This window comes from Ceratotherium simum, chromosome 12 (genome assembly GCF_057802395.1).
Source record: "Ceratotherium simum simum isolate JZ-2026a chromosome 12, ASM5780239v1, whole genome shotgun sequence".
NCBI classification, from domain to species: Eukaryota; Metazoa; Chordata; class Mammalia; order Perissodactyla; family Rhinocerotidae; genus Ceratotherium; species Ceratotherium simum.
The window spans coordinates 62,070,169-62,093,122 of NC_141911.1; the positions used below are offsets into that span (position 1 = coordinate 62,070,169).

At 37.5% G+C, this 22,954-nt stretch overlaps 1 protein-coding gene across 1 annotated transcript in view; it reads right to left on the minus strand.

The window, feature by feature from the left end:
- Window positions 1-20,442, minus strand: part of LOC101392162 (N-deacetylase and N-sulfotransferase 3) — a 138,758-nt gene extending 118,316 nt beyond the window's left edge. Inside the window, exon 1 of the mRNA XM_087437692.1 lies at window positions 19,312-20,442. Within this exon, the coding sequence (XP_087293818.1) occupies window positions 19,312-20,334 (1,023 nt within the window). The 5' untranslated portion in view covers window positions 20,335-20,442. The remainder of the gene's footprint in view (window positions 1-19,311) is intronic.
- Window positions 20,443-22,954: the final 2,512 nt, after the last annotated feature.

Below are 22,954 nucleotides of genomic sequence, written 5' to 3' on the forward strand. Positions count from 1 at the left end.
TAATTAAAAGACAGGTTAGCTGGAGAAAATAATACCAAGTTTAATAACATGTATATATGGGAGAAACCCCGGAAACTGAGTTTCTCAACACAATAGCGGTGATTCTCAGCTTAAATACCATTTTCAGCTGAAGACAAAGGAGGGTGTTGGGGGTGGTAGTGGTTTGGGATTTCAGAGGGGAAGAAGACAATTCACAAGGAGAGGGAAATGTAAATGTTTGTCAGACAATTCTTTGCAGGGCCACCTATAGAGAATGTGGCCGGAGAGACAGAAATCACAGTAATCAACAGTATGTAGATTTAAGTTCTCTCCTTCCGTACTGATAAGAGTTTTCATAGATAAGGTCATCCCCCCCTCTTCCCACTACACAGAGGGAGATACCTTTACAAATGTAAATGTTTGGTAAACAGAACTTTGAAAAGAATGGGTTTAGCGAGGACCCAGCCAGTCTGTCCATACCCAGAGGCAAATTCCTTTAGGCAGTTAGTGGCAGAGGTCAAATGTCTGTCAGAGAAAATAATGAAGGTAAAGAGATACATTTCAGGGTGACCAATTTTGATCTCTCACAATTAGCTTTCCCTATATTATAACATCAATGTATTATTTTCAGTGACTGTGGGATTACTTTCAATTACAGCACCAGAACAATTTCTATTAGTACTTTTTTCTCTTCATATCTGTTTAAAGATTATACATGAATTCTAAAAGTATTCATGCAGTTCTGGGATTGTTGTCTGAACTCTTCTTCTAGACATTTTTTTATTCTGGAGTTTTCTTGATGTGGTGAATTTCTGAGACAGCTAGAAACATTATTTCAGAACACTTTTGATATGGTCCACCACTGTCAATCAAGATTTCAGAAAATACAGAATCTTAATTCTGCAGCAAACCTACAGCAAACTTTATTCCAGTGTTAAGAAGCAATCATTATTTCCCCCAGCCTGATTTTTGTCTGAGTTGCTTTAAAGAAAGCATAATCGATTTTCTTCACAGAGTTGGTAAGAAAGAAAATTCCTATGGAACTAAGTTCAAAAAGGCATGTTTTCACCTTTGTTAGTTTTAGTGTAGCATTAAGAGTCTATCTCCTAAAGTTACAAGTGAGTTTGTGTGATTTACCTGAATGAGGGTTTGTTATTATTGCAGGCTTGTTATACTACACATTTATAATTTCTGTTTAGTGTAATGGCTCTTGAAAAAGCCAACATACCACAGAAGTGGTCATGCTTGCATTTCTGAAAGATGTCACACTGTCATCAAAGTTCCTGAAAGAGATTTGAAAACTACCAAAACGAGGAATCATATATTCAAAAAGAGTGAGAAAAACATGTTGATTGAGCCTGTGGATCTGGTAATAGGCTGTGGTACAAAAAGTGGCATTTGTGCCACAAGTACAGCTCAAATGTAGCATGTAGTGTATATCATTGTCCCAAAAGATAGAGAAATAGTTGAGGGGAGTAAGATTGAATGGTTAAAAATTAAAAAGGCAGGGGCCGGCCCTGTGGCTTAGCAGTTAAGTGCTCGAGCTCCACTACTGGTGGCCCGGGTTCGGATCCCAGGAGCGCACCAACGCACCCCTTGTCCGGCCATGCTGAGGTCGCGTACCACATACAGCAACTAGAAGGACGTGCAACTATGACATACAACTATCTACTGGGGCTTTGGGGAGAAAAAGGGGAAAAAAAGGAGGACGATTGGCAATAGATTTTAGCCCAGGGCCGGTCTTCCTCAGCAAAAAAAGAGCAGGATTGCCATGGATGTTAGCTCAGGGCTGATCTCCCTCACACACACACACACACACACACACACACACACACAAAAATTAAAAAGGCACAGGGTGAGACTACCATCAGACATGGCTTGGCTCCTGCTCCTCCCTTTACCAGCTGTACGACCTTGGTAATGTCTGAGTCTCAGTCTACTCCTTTGCAAAATGACACTTTCTTTATGAGAATGCTATAAAGAATGATTGAAATAACACATGAAGCACTAGATCAAACAATCAACTTAAAACACATAATAGGCCTTCACAAATGTTACTTCCTTTTATTTCTACCCTTTCCTCATAAAGGCTTGTATAGTAACAAGTGACAAACCAGCACTCCGAAGGTATATTTGGAAATGGGGCCAGTGGTGTTGGTTTAGTGAAGAGGGTCTTTTAAGTACCTCTCATCAGACTGTACTTATAGCTAATTCTAATTAAAGCTAATATTTATTGAGCAATGGGCACTTAATGTTTACCAGTTCTGTGCTAAAGATGGACAATCTCATTTAACCTAGTCAACAACTTGTTGTTGGATTATCTCACCTGATCTATCAACAACTCATTGAATTAGGTACTATTATTTAATTCATTTTACAGATGAGGAAACTGAGGCACACAGAGGTTAAATAAATTGAGCAGAAATTAAAGGCCAAATTTTAATTTTTAGTTAAAAAAAGGAAAATGGGGTATTCCTTTATGAGAGGACTATGTGATTTTGAGATTACATGTTTATAGCACTAAATCCATGTTAACTTTAAAAGCATGTATTGAAAACATTAATAAACTGTAACACAAGTCCATGAAGAAAAGCTTTGGTGGCGCTGGAAGACAATTCTCCATGGTACTCTCAATTCCTGTGTGTCTTGTGAGCAGAGGCCCCGACTGCCTTTGCTTTGTTTTGTCTTTTCAAGGATGTTTGTAGAGCACACAGCCTTACAAGATAGAGCTAGTGTTTTCCTTCAGAGCAAAGGGCAAGTTTGCTTACTCTACAGTATAACAGAGACCATGTCTACCTCTGGGCGATTGTCATGCAGGCTTACCACCCATTATAAAAGATTCGGGTTCCCCAAGATTAGGGTTCTTCTCCTGCAATGCAACCCACTGAACGTGCAGATATCAATCATCTTGACCTCTTCACATCACCCTGTAGGAACTGGGACTTGGAGAACCAGCTCAAATCGGCTCCTCCGGCTACTGTTATTGCTGTGAGTAATAAAGTCCTTTCTCTCTGACCCAGGAGTCTCATACCTTTTGTCAGCATCTATGAAACTATGGCAGGCTGACTTGTTAGCTTGCAAGCAGGGTGAAATCTCAGACCCTTCACAGTTCTTAGCAAGTGGCAAAAGGAAAATTGTAAACACCCATGGCCAGCAAAAGATCCAGTTTATTTAAGGTACTATCTAAAGCAACTGCACAAGGATGTAGGTGGGAAAAATAATCATCCCCAAAGGCTGTGTTTTATGATGAACCAGAGAGGCTTTAGGATAGGAATTTCTGTGTGTGCATGCAAAAAACCAGAAGAGGGTAGAGAAAACATATTGCTTGAAACCATAGAAAACTAATAAATATACATGACTGTAAACAGCTTTCTCAAGACAGGTACACCGTGCTGCACATGATTTATATGTTTGCTCCTGGCTTGAAAATGAGCATCTGTACTGGATTCACCAAAGTTGTTCAATTCTTCTGAGGTTCAGTGCTGCAGGAAATTGTTTCATCTCTATGTTCTTATGGAGCCAACAGGCTGGTTTATAACATTATGCAACTATTATATCTGGCAAATTGAGTGGAGAAAGAAGGGTTAACTTATTGTGAGGTGTAATTCATAGTTAACAAATCGTAACAAGCATCAGTAAGTAAAGAAACACTAGCATAATGGGGATACAGCAAAGAGGCATTTTTTCCTTTTTAATGTACTTAATTAACACAGTTCATCCTCCGGGGGGCAGGAAATAATGAGACCATAACAGCCCTTGCCTCTGGTTCTTGCTAAGTCTGTTTAAAAGCAACAAATTACTACACATAGAACAAATCCCTCCTGTTACATGTGAAAGATCTTGTCATACATATATTTTAATTTAGAAATAAGTGAATTTATTTATGTAAAACTAAAGAGCACATTTTTATAACTCAATGTACTTTTATATCTACAGATAACACATACACAATCTACTACTTGCATTGTATGCATGATTTAAAAAATAAACTGAATTTTATATGTACATAATTGTGATGTGTACTGAGAATAATGGATGCATAAGTGCAAAAACTCTTCTATAAGATGCAATATAATTTGTAGGAGATAAAAGGAAAACAACGTGTAAGTATTCGACTGATGCCAGGCACAACCACATTAGACTTCCTGAAACTTCATGAGGTAGGTATTGTCGTCATCTCTATTTTAAAGATGGGAAGACTGGCATTGAGATGGGTTAAGTAACTTGTTCAAGTCTCACAACTTGTGTGGCTCTGAGATTTGAGCAAAAGTTTGCTCAAGTCAAAAGCCTCATTATCTTTTCACTTTACATCTGTTCCTTGTGCAATAGAGAAAGATAGGTTCTAGGAAGATAAATTTATTTATGAGCCTGGATTCATCTTTGGTTTTCCAAAGGGGTCACATTTTTTTTTTGCAATGAAATGAATTCACTTAACCTTCTCCATTAGAGCAAAATAATTCATGTCTTCAGTAACTAGTCCTTCATAAGGTACCATGGAAAAGACAAATTATTCATCATAATTACTTTAAATAATTAATCGAAGAGATATTTATTGGGAGAGCCTATGTGTATTACTCTGGGGTAGGGACAGTGAAAGACATAAAAAAAAATATTATGCTACATAATCTTACCATGAGGAGCCTATAATCTGATGGAAAAGCATACATGTGAAATGTAAAATGGAGGACAGTTTGTGACCCAGAACTTCAAATGAGACTCATGAATTAATTTAGGAATAGGACGTTCCCTAAAAATAAAGAATGAGATAGAGAATTCATTCAGACTCTCAGCCATTTCTGTGACATCTAAATATATCTGAGCTGTGATCCTAATGGTAAAGCACCCCAGGGCTGCTCCTCTTTTATTCGCCTCTCTACTGTCTTTTCCTGGTGATTTCATCTAGTGCCAGGGCTTTAAATACCATCAATATGCTAATGAGTTCTCGATTTATATCTTTCCACCTGACTTCTCCCTGAACTCTAGACTTGCATACCCAACTGCCTGCGCATCTCCATTTGGACGTCTAAAGGACATCCTAAACTAAACAAGTGTAAAAGAAAACTCTTGATTTATTTTTCCTCTTAATAATAACTAACACTGTGAGACAGGCACTGTCCTAAGTACTTCACATGGATCTAATTATTAATCCTCAGGGCACACCTATGAGATAGGTGCTATGATGGTTCTAATTTTACATAAGAGGAAACTGAGGCTCAGAGGCTAAGTAACTTGGCCAAGGCTAGTAAGTGATGGAGATGGGATGCCAACTTACTCTGCGCCCACAGCGCACGCTCTCACAGTCACTGTAGGATGCTCCTCCTCTCTCCATGCTCCCCAACTCAGGGAACACATCACTGTCAGGCCCAAAATCTTGGGCGTTATCCTTGATTCCACTCCTTCTTGAAGCTCTCCACACACCTTCCATTAGCAAGTTCTTTCAGCTATATCTCCAAAATATCTCTCAAATCTGTTATCTTCTCACCATCTTTCTTACCACTGTTATTAGTCACCTGGTCTTCGATGGCCACCTGCCCGAGTTCTTCCATTATTTTTCTACCATTCTTCCATTATTCCACTTTCTACTATTTTTCCATTATTCATTCTCCATATGACAGCCAGTATGAATTTTTTGAAAGCCTAAATCATGTCTTATCACTACCTTGCCAAAGATCTCCATTGGCAGCTGCCTGAAATTAGAATAAAATCCAAAATCCTCTCCACGGCCTACCAGATCCCACGAAATCTGGTCCCTGCCTGCCTGCCTGCCTTTCTGAACTAATCTCACCCCAGGCTGCTTCACATCCACTGTGCTCCACTCACACTAGCCTTCCTTATCTCTCTCGACCATGCTAAGTTTGTTCCGTAGAGTCCCTCTGCATGGAACTCTCTTATTCCAGATCTTTCTATTCATTGTAGGTTTGTCTCTTCTTTCAGGTCTCAGCTCAAATGTTACATCAGAGAAGATTTCCCTATCCAGCTTCTCCAAAACCGCCTCATCTTGTGCCCACTTCCTAGCACCTCCCACCACTCTCGATCTCACTGAACCTGTTTTATTTTTTTCATAGCTCTTTTACCTCTACCTGAGGTTATTTTATTCGTTCATTTGTTTATGTGTTTATTGTTTGTTTCTTCTTATCAGAGAGGTAAGATGTATGCAGCCCCAGCAAACTTGTCTGTCTTGGCCATCACTATATCACCAGCTCCTAAAAGAATGCCTGGCACATAGTAGACACCCATTAATATTTTCTGAGTGGATGACCAAAAATGGTCTCATTTTCTTGTAGCTTATTTTATACCTCTAACGTATTTACAAGAACTAGCTTTAATCATTTTAGAATTCCTTCCAAAGTACTGCTCAATTATTCTCTCCCTGTGCATGATATGTTCATAATAAAAAATAGCTTAAATTTATTGAGGGCCTACTGGAATTACGCATTTGACATACACTATCATTCTCACAAGTGACATACATGCTGTGAAGTAGGTATTGTTCTCATTTAAAAGATATGGAAACTGATGGTGAGACAGGTTAAAAACCTTGCCCAGGGTTACTCAGCTAAGAAGGGCAGAGTTGAGATTTGGATCCAGGCTGATCCCAAGCTCTTTCCAGCAGGAATATTATGTTCAGCTATGCAACTGGCAAGGAAAAGCAAATAATCAGAAAGAAGAAACGATAAAGAGCTTTTCAGTCTATAAAAATGTGAAAGCCAAGAGGAGAATGGTTGAGGTCTACAAACAGTTGAGAGTAGAACAGAATGATTGCAGATTTCTTAAGAGCTAGGGGCTAGGAAATTTATTTCAAATTAAAAATAAGCTCATGGAATGTATTGCAATAATAGATATTAGAGAGTAATTATATACATATCTTTAAATATTTTAAATAAGTGATGTTACAGATGGATAATAAGTTACTCAAGGAAACCAGAGGGTCTTGGAATTATATCCCTCACCTGAAGATGCCGAAGTCAAGGAGGCCAGCCACGCCTTCTCCCACATGCCCTTTGTTAGAGCCATGGCAAAGCATCCCCTGTGGATGGTGATGGGGATTCTCACTCTCAGAGTGGGGATTCCGCTTACCCTAGTTCACCATATAATTACTCTGTTCAAATCCACTGGTGCTGGGCTTCCCTTAATAATGTTTTAGACTCTCACATAGTTAGAACTAGTAGAAATCCCAGAAATGATTAAATCCAACTCTCTCATCTCAGAAAAAGACACAAACTCAGACATAACGATTTATAATTTGTAAAGTGCTTTCACATTCATAGGTTCACTGCATTCTCCTGAGGACCCTCTGAGGAAGGTGGGTCCTTCCCATCTTCACAGGGGAGGAAGGACGCTCTGAGTGGTCACGTGTCAGTAAGCTGGTCACTGCAGGGACGGTGTGAGGGGCTGTGACTTGGTAGCTTCTGAACGAGGTTGCAGCAGCTTTCTCCCTCTGATACTGAGGTTCTTTTAATTTAATTTATGACAATTTTCATGAGGTTTTCTGGGAATATGGATATGTGAATTCTATACACCAACCAAGAAACATACTGTTCTATTTGTGTGAAATAAAAGGAAAAATGGTAACTGTCAGGAGAGACTTGTAAGTGGAAGGAAAGTAAATCCTATCTTTAATTACATGAATGAATGAAAGTTATTTATGACACATTAAACTGGAAAAAAAAAAGGCTGAGACCATCACCTCCGAGTGGTACATGTCTTTTTCTTTATGAAGAGATAGTATCGTACAGATCAATAACAAAAATAACACCCAAACAGAAATATGGACAAAGGGCAGTTCTCAAAACAGAAATACAAATGGGCAATAAATGTGACCTCTCTCACAGTTAAATAAAAATAAAAATTGAAAAATTAACGAAATAAAAAATTTTATCTATCATATTTTCAAACATTAAAGAATGAATAAATCTAGTACGTAGTGGGACTTAGCGGAGATATTTTTAGCTTTCTTCATTGTAGTTTTCTACATTGTTTGATTGTTTTTATTACAAAGCTCTTGTATTATTTACATATTTGAAAACAATGAAAATTTATTTTCACTTTGGACAAAACAAACAAACCTATCCCTCTCTAACTGTAGCTTCTCAAAGACAAATGCTTGAATCACAGTTTAAAGCTTCCAAAGATAAAATTTCTTTTCTTCATTCAAAAATACTTCCCTTGTTAATTCTTTTAGAATTAACCTTTTAGAATTCCACCTATAATCCAACCTACACCTTTGTGATTTCTTTGATATCTCATTATAAGCATATCCAATTAGACCTGGAACATAAACAATATATCACATGCTTCCTTTTCTCTCTCTCTCTGGTCCTTCCTCCCTTCCACATCAACTCCCCCCCAAACGCCAATACATTTCTCTATCCTAGTTCTTAAATCTCCTGCTCATGACCCTCACTGCCTCTGGAGTCTCTTATTCTGACTGACCTGATGTGCAGGTTCCTGAAAGATCACAGAACCAATATACCTTTCATTACTTTACTTTGTCAAAATTCTCCAGTGTCCTCTAACTAGGCTGTGCTAAGCCATCCATTTACTGGAATCACTTCCTCAAATCCTCTACTTCTTGTGCCTTCATGTAAAATCTACCCTATCCATCTCCACAAGAAGTTTCATGTGCATGCACCTTTGCCAAAATATTGTCACACAATCTTGACATATAGCTCAAAAAAAAGTGAAAATAAGAACTTTTCCATCAGGTTGAAATCACTCACAAAACTATTAATTTTATTGTGACCTCTTTCCATTATATATTTGCTTATATATGTAGAATTAAATATTTTTATACAAAATCGTTTGGACATGCTCTCTACAGAGAAAGATAATAGGACTAATGTCTTCATATTTTGCAATAATATTGAATGTAGTTTATGTAAACCAGTATTTCCTCAAACATGCATCTCTAGCATATGCATTAGAATTATCTAGGTGAGCATATTAAACATAGAGATTCCTGGGCCCTCCCTAGATCTATCAAGTCAAAATCTATGAGTGTGGGATTAGGAAATCTTGATATCTAAACAAGCATTTTAAATGATTATTTTGCATTTTCTGTGGTTTGGAAACTCATGAAAATAGTCTCATCTTGATAAGTGATCACATCTAAACATCTCTGAGTGAAAGACTGTTTAAGATAATACTAGTGGCAAATTCTTGGATTGTTCCTTTAAAAAATACTATGGCACTCTGCTTTTTGTTTATTTACAAATTACAAGTTGATTCATCAGTACAAGTCAGTCATCAATGGTGACTTAAAACATATCTGTGTTTTATGAGCCAGCCCTGATCGCCTAGTGGTTAAAGTTTGGCGCACTCCACGTTGGTGGCCTGGGTTCGGTTCCCGGGTGCGAAACCACACCGCTCATCTGTCAGTAACCACGCTGTGGTGGCGGCTCAGAAAGAACTAGAAGGACTTACAACTAGAATATACAACCATGTACTGGGGCTTTGGGGACGGAAGAAAAAGAGAGGAAGATTGGCAACAGATGTTAGCTCAGGGCAAATCTTTTCCAGCAAAGAAAAAAAAATCTGTGTTTTAGGCTCATCAACAATAAAAATACAGTTATAAACTGTTGACTGTGTCAGATGTGAGTGACTTGAGGGTTAGCTTAACTTCAGTTACGATTTTGCTCTTCAGAGGCATTCAGTTACAGAGAGCCAGGCTGAAAACTGTTGAGGGCTTAGAAACCAAGAAGTGCAGGGCATTACCTTCCCAGGCTCTCCCTGCTCTTGAGGATGTTGCATTGACATTGTGTCAATTTCTAAGCAGAGACCATTGAACACCGTGCCCCAGGGCCTCTGCTAAGGCTCTGAATTATCCTGAAGGGTTGCTGAACAGCCTCCTGTCACTGGAATCCATTAGAGACTGATCCCACTTAGGGAAATAGAGCTTTTTTTGAGTGCAATGAACAACTGGGTCTTCTCTGAGAATAGAAACTGAGTACTAAGTAGTTCTTGTGAAGTCACAAGTGACAATGATTTTGGAGATCTAGTTCTAGCAAGAAAGTTCTAACAAGAATGAAAAACACAGCTTTCCTTTTCCACTGTGCGTTTGCCCCTCAGTCAGACCAATGATAATGCCCCTGTATCAGACAAGAAATAACAAAGACTGGGAAAGGGTTTTCTCTTCTCCCTTTACTCCCTTTAACTGTGTATTACATTTCTAGAGCAGATTAGCAAATTAGGCAAAAATCTTTTGAATATTAACCTAGACTATTTTTGTCAAAGCAAATACACTAGAGTTAAAAGAGTTTTCATTATAATACCTTTTTTCTCTTGAAAATATTGTCAGATAATTTTTGTTAAGATGTTATACAAAATCTCCTAAAGGAATTTTGCAGTATATCAGAAATCAAAGTCTGGCAGGATACAAGTGTTAACTACCTTGATGACAGCAGCTCTAGCCTTTGAACAGTTTATTGTCAAAACCACTCAATTCATTTACTCAAGTAAGTTATCTTTCCATGTGAACTCAAATACCTTGTCTTTTAGGATTCCTAAAAAAAGGAAAGGCTCTATTATATGTTGTTCTGGTATATATAGATTATTTAATCTAAGATAAAGAATAGTGAAGAACTTTTTTTTTTGGATAGATCATTGTTCAATGCCCCAACCAGCTGGCTTAATTTCTACATGCAATGTTTTTTTCTTGTTCTTTTTTTGGGAAGCTGGTTCTACTCAGTATGTATAGTTCAGAGAAAAAAATAGAGACAGCTAGTTACGTAAAAATAAATATGTAAATCTAAAGGGGGGAGAAAAAAGCATTGCTGTACAAATCCAAACCCCAGAGAATCAAAGCAGGGGAGTGAGGAGAGAAGGGATAAACAGATGGAACAGAACTCCACTGTTGTTTTGGATTGGGGTAAGTAGAGTAGAGATTCCAAAGAGGGAAAGGCCGATCAAATAAAATAAGAGCACTGAGGCTGAGGTGGATGCAGGAATACAAGATAGGCCAAAGAGAATAAAATAGAAAAAGAAGAAAAGTATAATGAAAATGGTACCCGGTGCTTAAGTAACTGTGTGGTGGTCCTAATAAAGTGGCCTTTAAAATTGGTTTTTAATTAGTCTCATAATGGATGCACTTCTAGAAAAATGACAGAAACTACTAAAGCAGTGAATTGATGATAGTCACACATCTGCTCTACTGAGCAATCTTTGGAGAGCTAAATTTCCAAGTGAAGAAAGGGTTACTTGTTGGCCCATGTTAACATTTAAAGTGTAAGGGATATGAAGAGTTTAAGAGCACAATAATTTAATTTTCCCCAATTAATTACTATTGACTCAGAGAGCTAAATTAATTATTTGATCATATATATGTCCTCAAAGTTTCGTTACCCAGTGAGAACAGTAGTAAAGTCTTTGGGGAGCTGAGCTGCTGTAAGAATTGCTGGCATGATTACATGAAGAGCATAGCTTGTGGTAGGCAGAATATGCCTCCTCCCTCACCCCCACTCCCCCAAGATGTCCATGTCCTAATCCCTGGAACCTGTGAATATGTTACTTTACACGACAAAAGGGATTGTGCAGGTGTGATTAAATTAATGACCTTGGAATGGGCAGATTATTCTGGATTACCCAGGTGGACCAATCTAACGCCATGGGTCCTTAAAAGTGGTAAACTTTCCCAGTTTTAGTCAGAGGAAGATGTGGCTATGAAAGAAAGGCACAGAGACATGCAACATTGCTAGCTTTGGAGATGAAAGAAGGGAACATGAGCCAAGGAATGTGGGCAGACTCTAGAAGGTGGAAAGGTGGCAATGGGGCCTCCCCTGGAGCCTCCAGAAAGGAGCACAGCTCTGCCTTCACCTTGAACTTAGCCCAATGGGACCCATGTTGGACCTCTAACCTCCAGAACTGTAAAATAATAAATTTGGGTTGTTTTAAGCCACTAAGTTGGTGGTAATTTGTTACAGCAGCAATAGAAGACAAATACGTAGCTATTTTAATAATCATGTAATTAATAACTATACATTTTAATAATTATGTATAATCAATATAATTATTAATATGAAAATGAGAAAGCACCTATTTTTTAAGGTAAAATTCTAATATGTACCATATAAATAAATTTTAGTGCCTTTAAAATTTTAGTCCACTTTGAAGGTTAATAAAACAATTTGACTTTGACTATGTTCCCTTGGTCTATAAACAGTCCATAAATTATGTCAAGTAGATCTCATAATTTATTTTATTACGATTTTAAGATCTATTTTGTATCTCAGCCTACAGTTTCATTGTGCAAAAATGGCCTATAAAAGTTAAGAATAAAAAAGGTGCTTTAGCTATTAATTTAAGCTTCTCAGAGACCAAGAGACAATATATCAGGATTTTCTTCATTTTTTTTTCTATTTTGTTTTTATTCTTTAAAAAAATGTTATGAATGTCTGTATAAAGGAACATAAAACATCATATAGACTATGAGTCTGAGTACATACAGATAGAAAAAGTTAAATTATCTGAATTATGGGCAAATTCTGTTCTTTAATTGATCTAGCACCAAACTGTCATTGGGCCACCCTAATTCACTCAAAACTGCTCAACTGACAACAGTCAACAGAATTGCCAGGGTGTAAAACACTGTAAGAATTTTGGTTTTTAGTGTGGGTGAGATTGGAAATCACTGGAGGGTTCTGAGCAGAGGAAGGACATGATCTGAATTATAAGTTAATGGAATCACTCTGGCTTCTCTGTGGATAAGCAGTAGGCCAATCTAATCAAACTTCGATAGTAGTGAAAATAATAATCATGTCAACTCTCTGGGATTCAACAACAACAACAACATAGTTAACCAATCTGAAACAAGAATGGCTCATCAGGCAAAAGAGGGTGGGCATGACTGGACATAAAGTACTTTGTACTTTTTGCCTGAGGTGTGAAGACATTAATATTAGCACTTGTTTAGGACATATGTTTACATTTCTGGAAAGACTACCAGAAGAATAGAAATAAAATATATACATTTCAGACCAGAAGTGGGTAGAAAGAAGAAGGAAACTGACAATTCAAATAAAGACAGAAAAGGACAGAGAGAAAGAAAGAAGAAACAGAACAAGTGCGGCAAATATAAAGCACAAAATAAGATAGCTGAGAAAAATCCATACACATTGGTAATCAAATTAAGTGTGCGTAAACTGATCTTGTTTATTAATAGATGAATACTGACATAGTAGATAAAAAGCAAAATTCATCTACAAGTTGTTTTCAAAACTAATTTATAATGTAAAGTCACAGAGAGAAGAGAGATAGAACAAATATAAAAATGAGGTAATGTATGATTTTAGTAACCAAATAGTAACCAAAAAAAACCAGTGTAGCTATATTAGTAGTAAGGTAACCACAGAATGATAAAACATTAAATTAAAATATAAATATATAGGGGCTGGCCCGGTGGCATAGTGGTTAAGTTTGCATTCTCCGCTTTGTTGGCCTGGGATTCGTGGGTTTGGATCCTGGGCGTGGACCTATGCACCACTCATCAAACCATGCTGTGGCAGCATCCCATATATAAAATAGAGGAAGATGGGCATAGATGTTAGCTCAGGGCCAATCTCTCTCACCAGGAAAAAAAAAAAAAATATACTTAAGTAACATAGCTTCAAAATATATAAGGTAATAACTGAGAGAAAAACAAGGAATTATTTACAATCCACCATCAGAGCTGGAGAATTAAACACACCTCCTTTGGTAACATCAAGTAGCACACCCCAGGGGCCGGCCCCGTGGCTTAGCGGTTAAGTGCGCACGCTCAGCTACTGGTGGCCTGGGTTCGGAACTCAGGCGCACACTGACACACCGCTTCTCCGGCCATGCTGAGGTGGCGTCCCACATACAGCAACCAGAAGGTTGTGCAACTATGACGTACAACTATCTACTGGGGCTTTGGGGAAAAAAAGGAGGAGGACTGGCAATAGATGTTAGCTCAGAGCTGGTCTTCCTCAGCAAAAAGAGAAGGATTAGCACGGATGTTAGCTCAGGGCTGATCTTCCTCACAAAAAAAAAAAAAGTAGCACACCCCATTCCTTCCCCTGCCTCCAAAAGAAGATCAAAACAGTAAGAATATAGAAGATTTGAACAACGCTGTTAACAAAATGGAACTAACAGATATACCTTGATGGAGAATATGTGTTCTTGTCAAGTACACAAGGCATATTGTATCTGGTCATGAAGTGATTCTAGCAAATTTAAAGTACTGGTATCCAACAGACACATGCTTCCAGAGCATAATGCAATAACATGAGTGTCAGCAAATAAAAGATAGGAAACATCAGCAATAATGGAAAAGAATTAGAGAAATATGGGTTTAGGGGGAGGAAAAGAATTGGTGCTCTGTAAGGCCTTGACATCCGTTCAGAGCACCGTGAAGAGTGAACTATCTGGAGAAATTTTTGTGTCCTTTCTATTTTTACTTATGACAGAATAACTGATTGCAGTTGCCTTTTCCCCCCAAACATTTGGTATGTTAAGTTCTTTTTCGGTGATTTTATGAAGCCTCTGGTTGTACCTTAGCTGGGGTGGTGAACGTTCTTAGGAGAGGGCGACCTCAGGCAGCGTGGAGCTCATCTTTACCTCCAGGTACAGCCCCCAGAGGTCGGCCCCCAGCAAGACTGAGAAGTCAGCTAGGTTTGTCTTCAGAGCCTGACACCACTCATCTCTCGGAGCTTTAATGCTTCCTACTTCTATTTTTAGCACTTTCTTTTCCTGAGGTGCTCTGGGATCTTCCGTTACAGAGGAAAATAATGACAAAGTCACTCGTGACATTGTATTAAAGATTTAAGAACTGCTCTCTTATGAGGCCACCCTAAAAATGTGGATTTTTTTTAAGGGGTAACCCACAAACAGCCAAATTAAGGAATAGTGAAGTGTAAGGAAACCTCACCGGGGGTTGGGGGGGCGGGGTGTGGTCGTGAGGAGAGGGAGGGGTTGCTGAGTCCCCCCAGGCACACTACAGGCACCTCTGTGGTGTGCTCACATACAGCCAGGCTGGCTCTTCATTTCCTCATGGGTGTTAGAAAGTCTGACGGAGTCTGATAGATAATGCTTGCTATTACAGAAGAAGGAGGGAGAAACGCAGGAGAAGAAAGTAACCCAGAGCTCCTTTATTCGTCGAGAGCATAACTGCAGAGAGTTCAGTAAACCCTAAAAGACCACCTTTATCAGAGCCTCCTCCCTGTTCTGCTTCCCACCTGTCTTAGGAGTGAAATGTTACATGAAATGGTCGAAGTCTAAAGGTCTAATGGATGTCCAAGAGTGAGTTCATTCTTCTGAGAGAGAATCTGAATTAACATTCATTTGATCATACTGCGCTTTCACGTGTAACTTTAAAATGCTTTAATGGCAGAAACATCTGTTTATACATCACTGTCCCACTCCAAAAACTCTTTCTGTATTCTTGGTCTCTGGAAGTTTGAGGGTAGGTTTTAGAACCCAAGGAACTTGAATTTTCTAACATCACAAAACGAGTCCATGGTGAATTTGAGACAACTCTTGTCCATATAGTTCAATAAAACACACACACACACACACACACACACACCTTTTTCTAACTTCAATTTAACTGAAGTTAATATTGCCACTTTTGAAGAATATTTTTGTTTAAACTATGTTCTCCTTTGGTTCTTTACGGGCTATGGCTTGTAGCTTGTAAATTCCACAAATAATGATGACAACACCTTAGGTCTGTTATTTTTTTTCTTCCTCAGGAAGAGTCATATATTTTGTGCCACATCACAGTTTCTTTTGTAGCTTTGAGGCTCTTTAAAACATGCTCATACTATTCAACAGCTAGGTAGGTAAAAACTGATATTGCATTGCTAATTCTAATTTTCTGATTAAATTATAAAACATTTTTTGTTCCACATGAGGAAAAAAATAACACTTTTGCAGTGATGAGCATAGTAGTTAAAATTTATGTTATGCATCATCCTTCTAATTTTGCAAGTAACATTCTATGTTATCTTCAATTATCTCACATTTTTTCAATTTTCCTAATACTTCAAATAGGGAAAATATAATATTTGTTCATAAGTGGTAATAATTAAATAAAAGAACCCAATTAAAATATTTCCATTAATTATGTACTATTAATCACCAATTCCATGACCTTTTCTTAGACCCTAGTCTCTTTGATCACTCTTCCTAAGAAAAAATCCTTCCCTTGCGCTAGTTAGTTAGGTAGACCTATCATCCCCGATTGTCTGGGAGTCCCTGAGTTTTAGCATTGAATGCCCTCAGTTCGGGCAAACCAGGATGGTTGGTCACCGTAACTCTGGTCCAGTCTCCAGCTAATTTCTCTTGTCTCTTTCATATCAAAATTTCTCCACTGAATACTCCACACTCCCCTTCTCCATGTCTTAACCCCTTAATTTACTCCTAAACTTACTGCAACTGTGCCTCTGCCTCTATCACTTCATTCACATGGATTTTGCAAGAGTCCCCAGTGACCTTTATCTCTCTCCAAAGGACACTTGCCAGTCCTTAAGTCAGTGGACTCTGCTGTTGGATTTTATACTGCTGATCACACGCTCCCTGAAGATCTTCACTCCGAAGGCTTCTATAGCATCATAGCTTCCTGGTCTCTGACTGTTCTTTTTGACTCTTATTTATGGGATCATCTCTCTCTGTTTTCTGAAAGATGATTTTTCTCAAGATTCTATACTTGATCATCTTCCTTTATCACTCTATAAACCCTTTCCTTGGCTGATCTCACATACTTCCATGCTTTGAACCATTCCCTATACAGTGATAACTTTGAAAACTATATTTGCTACTTAGACTTCTCTTGTGAGCCAGCTACCTGTTAAACATCTGCACCTGTATGTCCCAGATGCATTTCAATAAAGCTGAAATTTTTAATGTGACCTCTGGTGAGCTTGCCTATGATCCTCTTGCTCTCTTCTCCTTCTTTATTGTTGGAATAACAAACTATAATTCACCTGTGCTAAAAATCTTAATGTCATCCTTGATTATATTCTCTTTCGTCTCCATTGATCCAATTAGTAAGTTGTTCAATTTTACAGCCTAAATAATTCTTAAATTGGTACTTCCTTCTCCATTCTTATTTTCATTTCCTAGTTTCAAGAAATTGCCTTCTTTTATCTGAATACCACACCACAGCCTCCCAAATCATCATATCACTTTAGTCTTGCCTTCCAAATATGTCTTACTTAATAGCTTCTGGTACATAGCACACAGTATAATGTTTCCCACAGCATTACTTACATAAAACCATGCAGACCCTCTACCATTGTACTTATCACATTGTAAGCTATTTATCTATTTACCCCCCCTCCCCACTACCACCAAGACAGTAGACTCACTAAGAGGGGAGCCATGCTTTATTTATCTTTGCATCCCTAGTACCTGCCTCCGTGCCTGGCACGTGCTATGGCTGAATCAAGTACCGAGCAGGTAGATGCCCAGCACCATCTTCAACTATGTGCTTTCTGGGCTTCTACAACTGTGCTCTCCCCCATCCTCTCTTCTAAAGGGGTAACACCATGGTTTATGATTCTATCTACATATTGCCGAAGATGCGTCACACGTAGGACATGCTTAATAACGAGTTACAGAATGAATCAAAAAAAAGAAAGAATGAATGAATGAATGAACGAGTGAATACATTTAGACTCTCAGGGCAACCGACTACAATGAATTAGTGTTTTGAGACACAATCACAGCTACAATTTAGAAGTAGTTTTAAAACCCAAATAATTCAAAACATACTTTCTTCTAAGCCTTCAGGTTGGTTAGAAAATATATTTCCATCTAAATGTGAGCAATTCATAAAATGTTTTACACATGGGAAATTTTTATTGAATGTATTCTGTAAGGCTTTAATTTTTTTATACCCCTTAAAAATGGCTTAACCTGAAGAGCACAAAAGGCATTTTGTATTTTGTATAATTTTAGAGGCCACAGTAGGGTTTGCATAAAAAAACTCAGAGATTTATGTAGCATATTTTTAAATGGCATAACAACAAATTTTTGGTAGTTTTAAAGAATTTTACTTTAGAAATAGAACTGTAAAAACATTTTGTATCATAATATTTGGAAAAGGAAAAACGGGAAAGAGAATGATGTATTGCTTGTAATTTTCAAGCACATAATAAATGTTTAAACTATCATCTTGGTTTTAATTTAGCTATTTTCAAGAGTATATTTCAAAAGACTTAATGAAAACTTAAGCACAACTTCTTTATTAATTAATTTCTATTGAGTTAAAAGGAAGAGTCTAAAATATTGCCAAGAATATGAAGGTTTTTTTTTTCTTTTCTGTCTGTACACTGCCTTATGGTAACATTTAATGGTCCTGGTATTTTTAGCTCATTTAACTAGTGTGATGAACATTACTATTGTTTGCAAGATCCTAGTATCTGGAGAAAAGAATGCAGTTTTCAAGCTTTTTTTCCCCATCTGATTTAGTTCTTATTTTACCAAAAGGTCAAAGCTGTACAGAATAAAAATTATGTATCAAAAATCTCTCCTTTGACTTTTATGAGAAATCAGTATGTACTATAACAGAGATAGAGTCCTGTGGCATTTTGAATGGGAACTAAGATAAATGTAGACCATTTTAATTTTAAATTTCTTTAATATTAAACAACAAGTTGTTTACGAAACATAATCTGTTCACATTAATAACCAACTAACTTCAAACAATTGTTTTCTCCTTAAGGGCAGCAGTTTTACACAATAAGAAATCCAATGCACTTTAAATGAAGCATGATGGCCCTCATATATGTACCAGAAATGTTCAACGAATTCCAGAAGTTACTTTAAATCCTTGTGTTTATATGTGAATAAGTATGCTTAATTTTTGCAGAGTTCCAAAAAATTAAGAGAAAATGAGTTGCACATTTGACTTCTAAAAATAGGAAGTTCAGAACCTGCTACTTATGAGATCTTTAATTCTTGAAAATTAGTGGGAGTATTTATTTTCATTAAAACAAATTCACTTTGATTTCATATTTAAATGGATGAAAGTCTAGATTAGTAACAGTTTTCTAAGGTAGATCATTTCTGAACAGTAATTAAACAAAATGGTTTCCACTCGGTAGTTTTAAATCCATATAGAAAACCATTTCAGGATCCTGCCACACTCAATCTTTTGGTACAATCTTCATTTTTCTTCATGCAGAGAGAAATATATTATCTACTTAGTTGTTCTAGGACTGAGAGATAGAGTAGGCAAGTCATCCCAATTTGCCTAAGACTTTCCTGATAAATAAAAGTCCCAAGTCCTGGGAAATCCCTTAGCCTAGGACAATCAGGACAGTTGGTCCTGAGAGATGAACTAAACTTGGAAACTTTGAGATAATAAAGCCTTACCTTAACATCATTCGTCTTCATTCTTGTTCCCTCCTTTCCCACAAAGATATCATCGATATCCACAAGAATGTACCTGTCCAGGGACAACGTGAGCCTCTTCCCTGACAAGAAGGAAACCGCATCTATGAAGATGAGCTTGTGCAACCAAAAGTTCAAGTTGTTGCCAAAAAGGACTCTTTGAATTCCATCGTGAAGCCCCAGGTCGTGTATGACAGTGGCATAAAAAGCACCTTTAGAGATGGGAGGAGAAAGGTTTTCTGGGATCTTTACTTTGGCAAATATTACTGGTTGGTAGGCTGAGTGATTAATCTGAAAAACTGTCCAGTCAGTTCCAGGTAAAGAAACTTTTTCAAGCTTGGACGATTTGGTCACATGAAGCAATGGAGAATGAGGATTAATACAACAATCTTTCACTGCAAGGTTTCCATATATGGAAAAAGGGAAACTTTTCAACTGAAAGCTCTGTAGGCTCTTCTCACCAGTTTTGTGGAATCCAATGACACCCACACCATATTCTACACAGTATTTATCTAAGAGGCTTCGATTCCAAGAGTCCATGTTTATATACTTTAAAATATTCTCATAAATAATGAGAATATATTTGCCTTTAGTTTTTTCTATAAGTGCTGGGAGATCCCCCTTTCCAGGAGCAATTTCAATGTGATATTGGAATCTACTTGATTCTAGAATCATAATGATGTCTTGGCCAAGCGATGAGTACTGGCTCTCCACAAACACTAGGACTGTGGGGTCTGTCTTCAAGGCATCAGAGAGCTTCATTGTCTTCACTTCCATCAGCCTGTACGGTATGTGTTGGAAGTCCCCACAGTCCACTTCTGAAGCCATCTCAGAGAGTTCATTTTCCTGTCTGTAGCCATTGTACAGGTAGTAAGCGGAAATAACAATGCTCACCATGCAAAATGTGGCAAGCAGAATAACTGTCCTTTGAAAGTGTCTGTGAAGTTTCATGATAAAACTCATGTTGTATATACTTTCCTCACACTGTTCCAATAGAAGCACCATAAAAAAAGAAAAGAAGAAAAGACGGTGTCTCAGGTACTTTTCCAGGCTCAGTCAATAGTTTATGTTACCATTGCAGCACATTTGTATCGCTTAATCAGGACTCACACAAAATATAGTCTGAAAAGTAGAATAAAACAGAATATAAAACATTCAGTCTGAAGCATTAAAATGAGCAAGTTTTTATCCTGTTGACCTGGCACATGTGGCATCCTGTTAGGCAGATGAACTGGTGTGTGGAAAGTAAGAAACTCTTCCTTTCCTTCTCCCAGATCTAGATGAGGACATGGGAAGGGTGGAAAGGGGGACAAAGGCTCCATTGAACAGAAGTCTCTATCCCTAGTGTAAAAAAGACATTGGGCTAACGAGGAATTTCCTTTTAGTCTCTGAGCTTTGCATCAAACTCTGTAGATAACATAGACTTGAGACCACAGACAGGTCACCTGAGCCGTGCATACACTGCCACATCATGTAATGCATACTCAAGCTACTTGTGTTTAATTACATATACTGAAAATTCATAATAGTTTAGACATTTTCATTAAATGCTACAATTAAGACATCAGGTTTTCTTTTCCTGAAAAGTTGTTGACACAGTGAATTTTGTCATTATATTTACATTTCAAATTTATTAGAGAAAGAACCCTATGAGAGTTGCTTTCATTAGAATAACCATTTCAAAATGCAGATAAGGTCTCCTGACACAAATGGTCATCTTAGAACTGTATATTTACATAGTAGGGTTTTTAAAAACCAGGGCAGTCTTTTGGTGAGAAGAACATGTGGAGTGAAACACTCCCCGAGGTGCTCTCAGCACTGGTGTGAGACCATGAGGGCATCATGTGCTTCTGGGGAGGACATACTTAATGTAGAACCATTTTGCGTACCATTCTGTTTCTGCTTTTTTGTTAAAAGAGCTCAGTAATTATATGAAAAAAGTACTATTAAAGTATTTTTAAAAACATAATGAAAACAACTGAAACTTCACGAAATACCTTGTTACGCTATAATTTAAAATCTCTTTCAAGTCTTAGTAACCTTTAAAGAATTTAGTAGCTTTTGAAAAAGACAAAGAAAGAAACAGGAGTGGTTCTTAGAGCAGAAGTTTATTAGAGTCTTATGGTTCTGGCACTTTTCAAGGAAATATCATGGAATATAAAAGAGATTAAGAAAAGTCTTGTCATTATCCATAAAGCAGGCTGAAAGCTGGCTGGTAAGACAACAAGCACTGGTGGAGAACATTGTACTTGATGTTTTCCATAAAATTAGGTTTCAATGCCTCTCTGCCTCTTATTAATTGTGTCACTTTAGCCCCAGTACCTTCCAAGCAAACTGATGAGGTGAGAATAAATAATTACCAAGAACATTCTGGCTCTAAAATTCTGTGATATTCACCTATGAAATAAGCAATGAACAATATTTTGAATAATATATGTTTATATTTATGAAAAAATATGATATTATGGAGTATAACTGTGGGATTTTTACAGGATAAATATGTTATTTATTCTGTAAATTATATATTATAGTTTATTCATTCAGATATTTAGGGTATCTATGTCATTCATTCAAATATTTATGGGGTAACTATCTTTCTATTTAAAATATATATGTTCAGCAGAGTGAATTTCTTTAAAAAGTCCAAAATTATAAAGTAGAGATAGTACTATCTCTATAAAGTCTATAAAGTAGAATGACAAACGACAATGTATGGGTTGTTGATTAGAGACAAATGACTGTACCGGGATGAGAGAAGAGACTATGGCAATTGAGGGTCTGCAGTGCTCTGGAGGGAGGTATGATTTGGGCAGAGCCTTGAAGGATGAGGGAAATATAAATTGGCATTTGAGATAGAGGGAACTTGATAGAGGCAGGAGTGAGCACAACATTGGGCACGGGACACTCTGATGGAGAGTAGAAGGAAAGAGTGGAGAATACCTAAAAAATAAATTTTACAAAGTATGGGTAACTCAGATTATGGAGAAATTTGGTAGCATAGAAGTTCAAGGTTGAGAAAGCCCATAGGGAGCCATTACACTTTCCTGATTTGGGGAATAACGTGATAAGAGTGAGATTTTTCAGGAAAATGAACTAATCAGTAGCGTGGAAGATATAGAGCAGTGGTAGAGAGTCAAGTCTGGCAAGCCAGTGCGGGCTCATTTCTCACAATCCAGTCATGAACTGTTAGTGATCACAGGTCAGGAGAATGTGGGAAGGGACAAGTCTGAGGGACACGGCAAAGAAAGAAGGGAGAGAACTTGGAATGTCATATGAGGTCTGCGATACACCACCCCTCTGCCAAGTGAAATGTCATCAAGTGATCCAACATGCTCTAAAATAAATCTAATATAAAGGATAACATTCTATTCTTTTAAACATTCTAGCATAGGGTTAGGTGTAATTTAAGCAAATCAAAATTACCAGGACAACTGAGAGTTTTCATTGTAACTGTAGTTATTCCATTCTGAAAGGTAATTGCACTTCTAGAGTTATGTGCATGTTTATGAATAATATAACATTCTGGAGTATAATAGCAGGATACCAAATCTCAAATCTCTCTATGCCTCTGTTTCTATTTTAGCTGTGAAGTGTTTTTGACTGGATACAAAATGTATTACCCCAT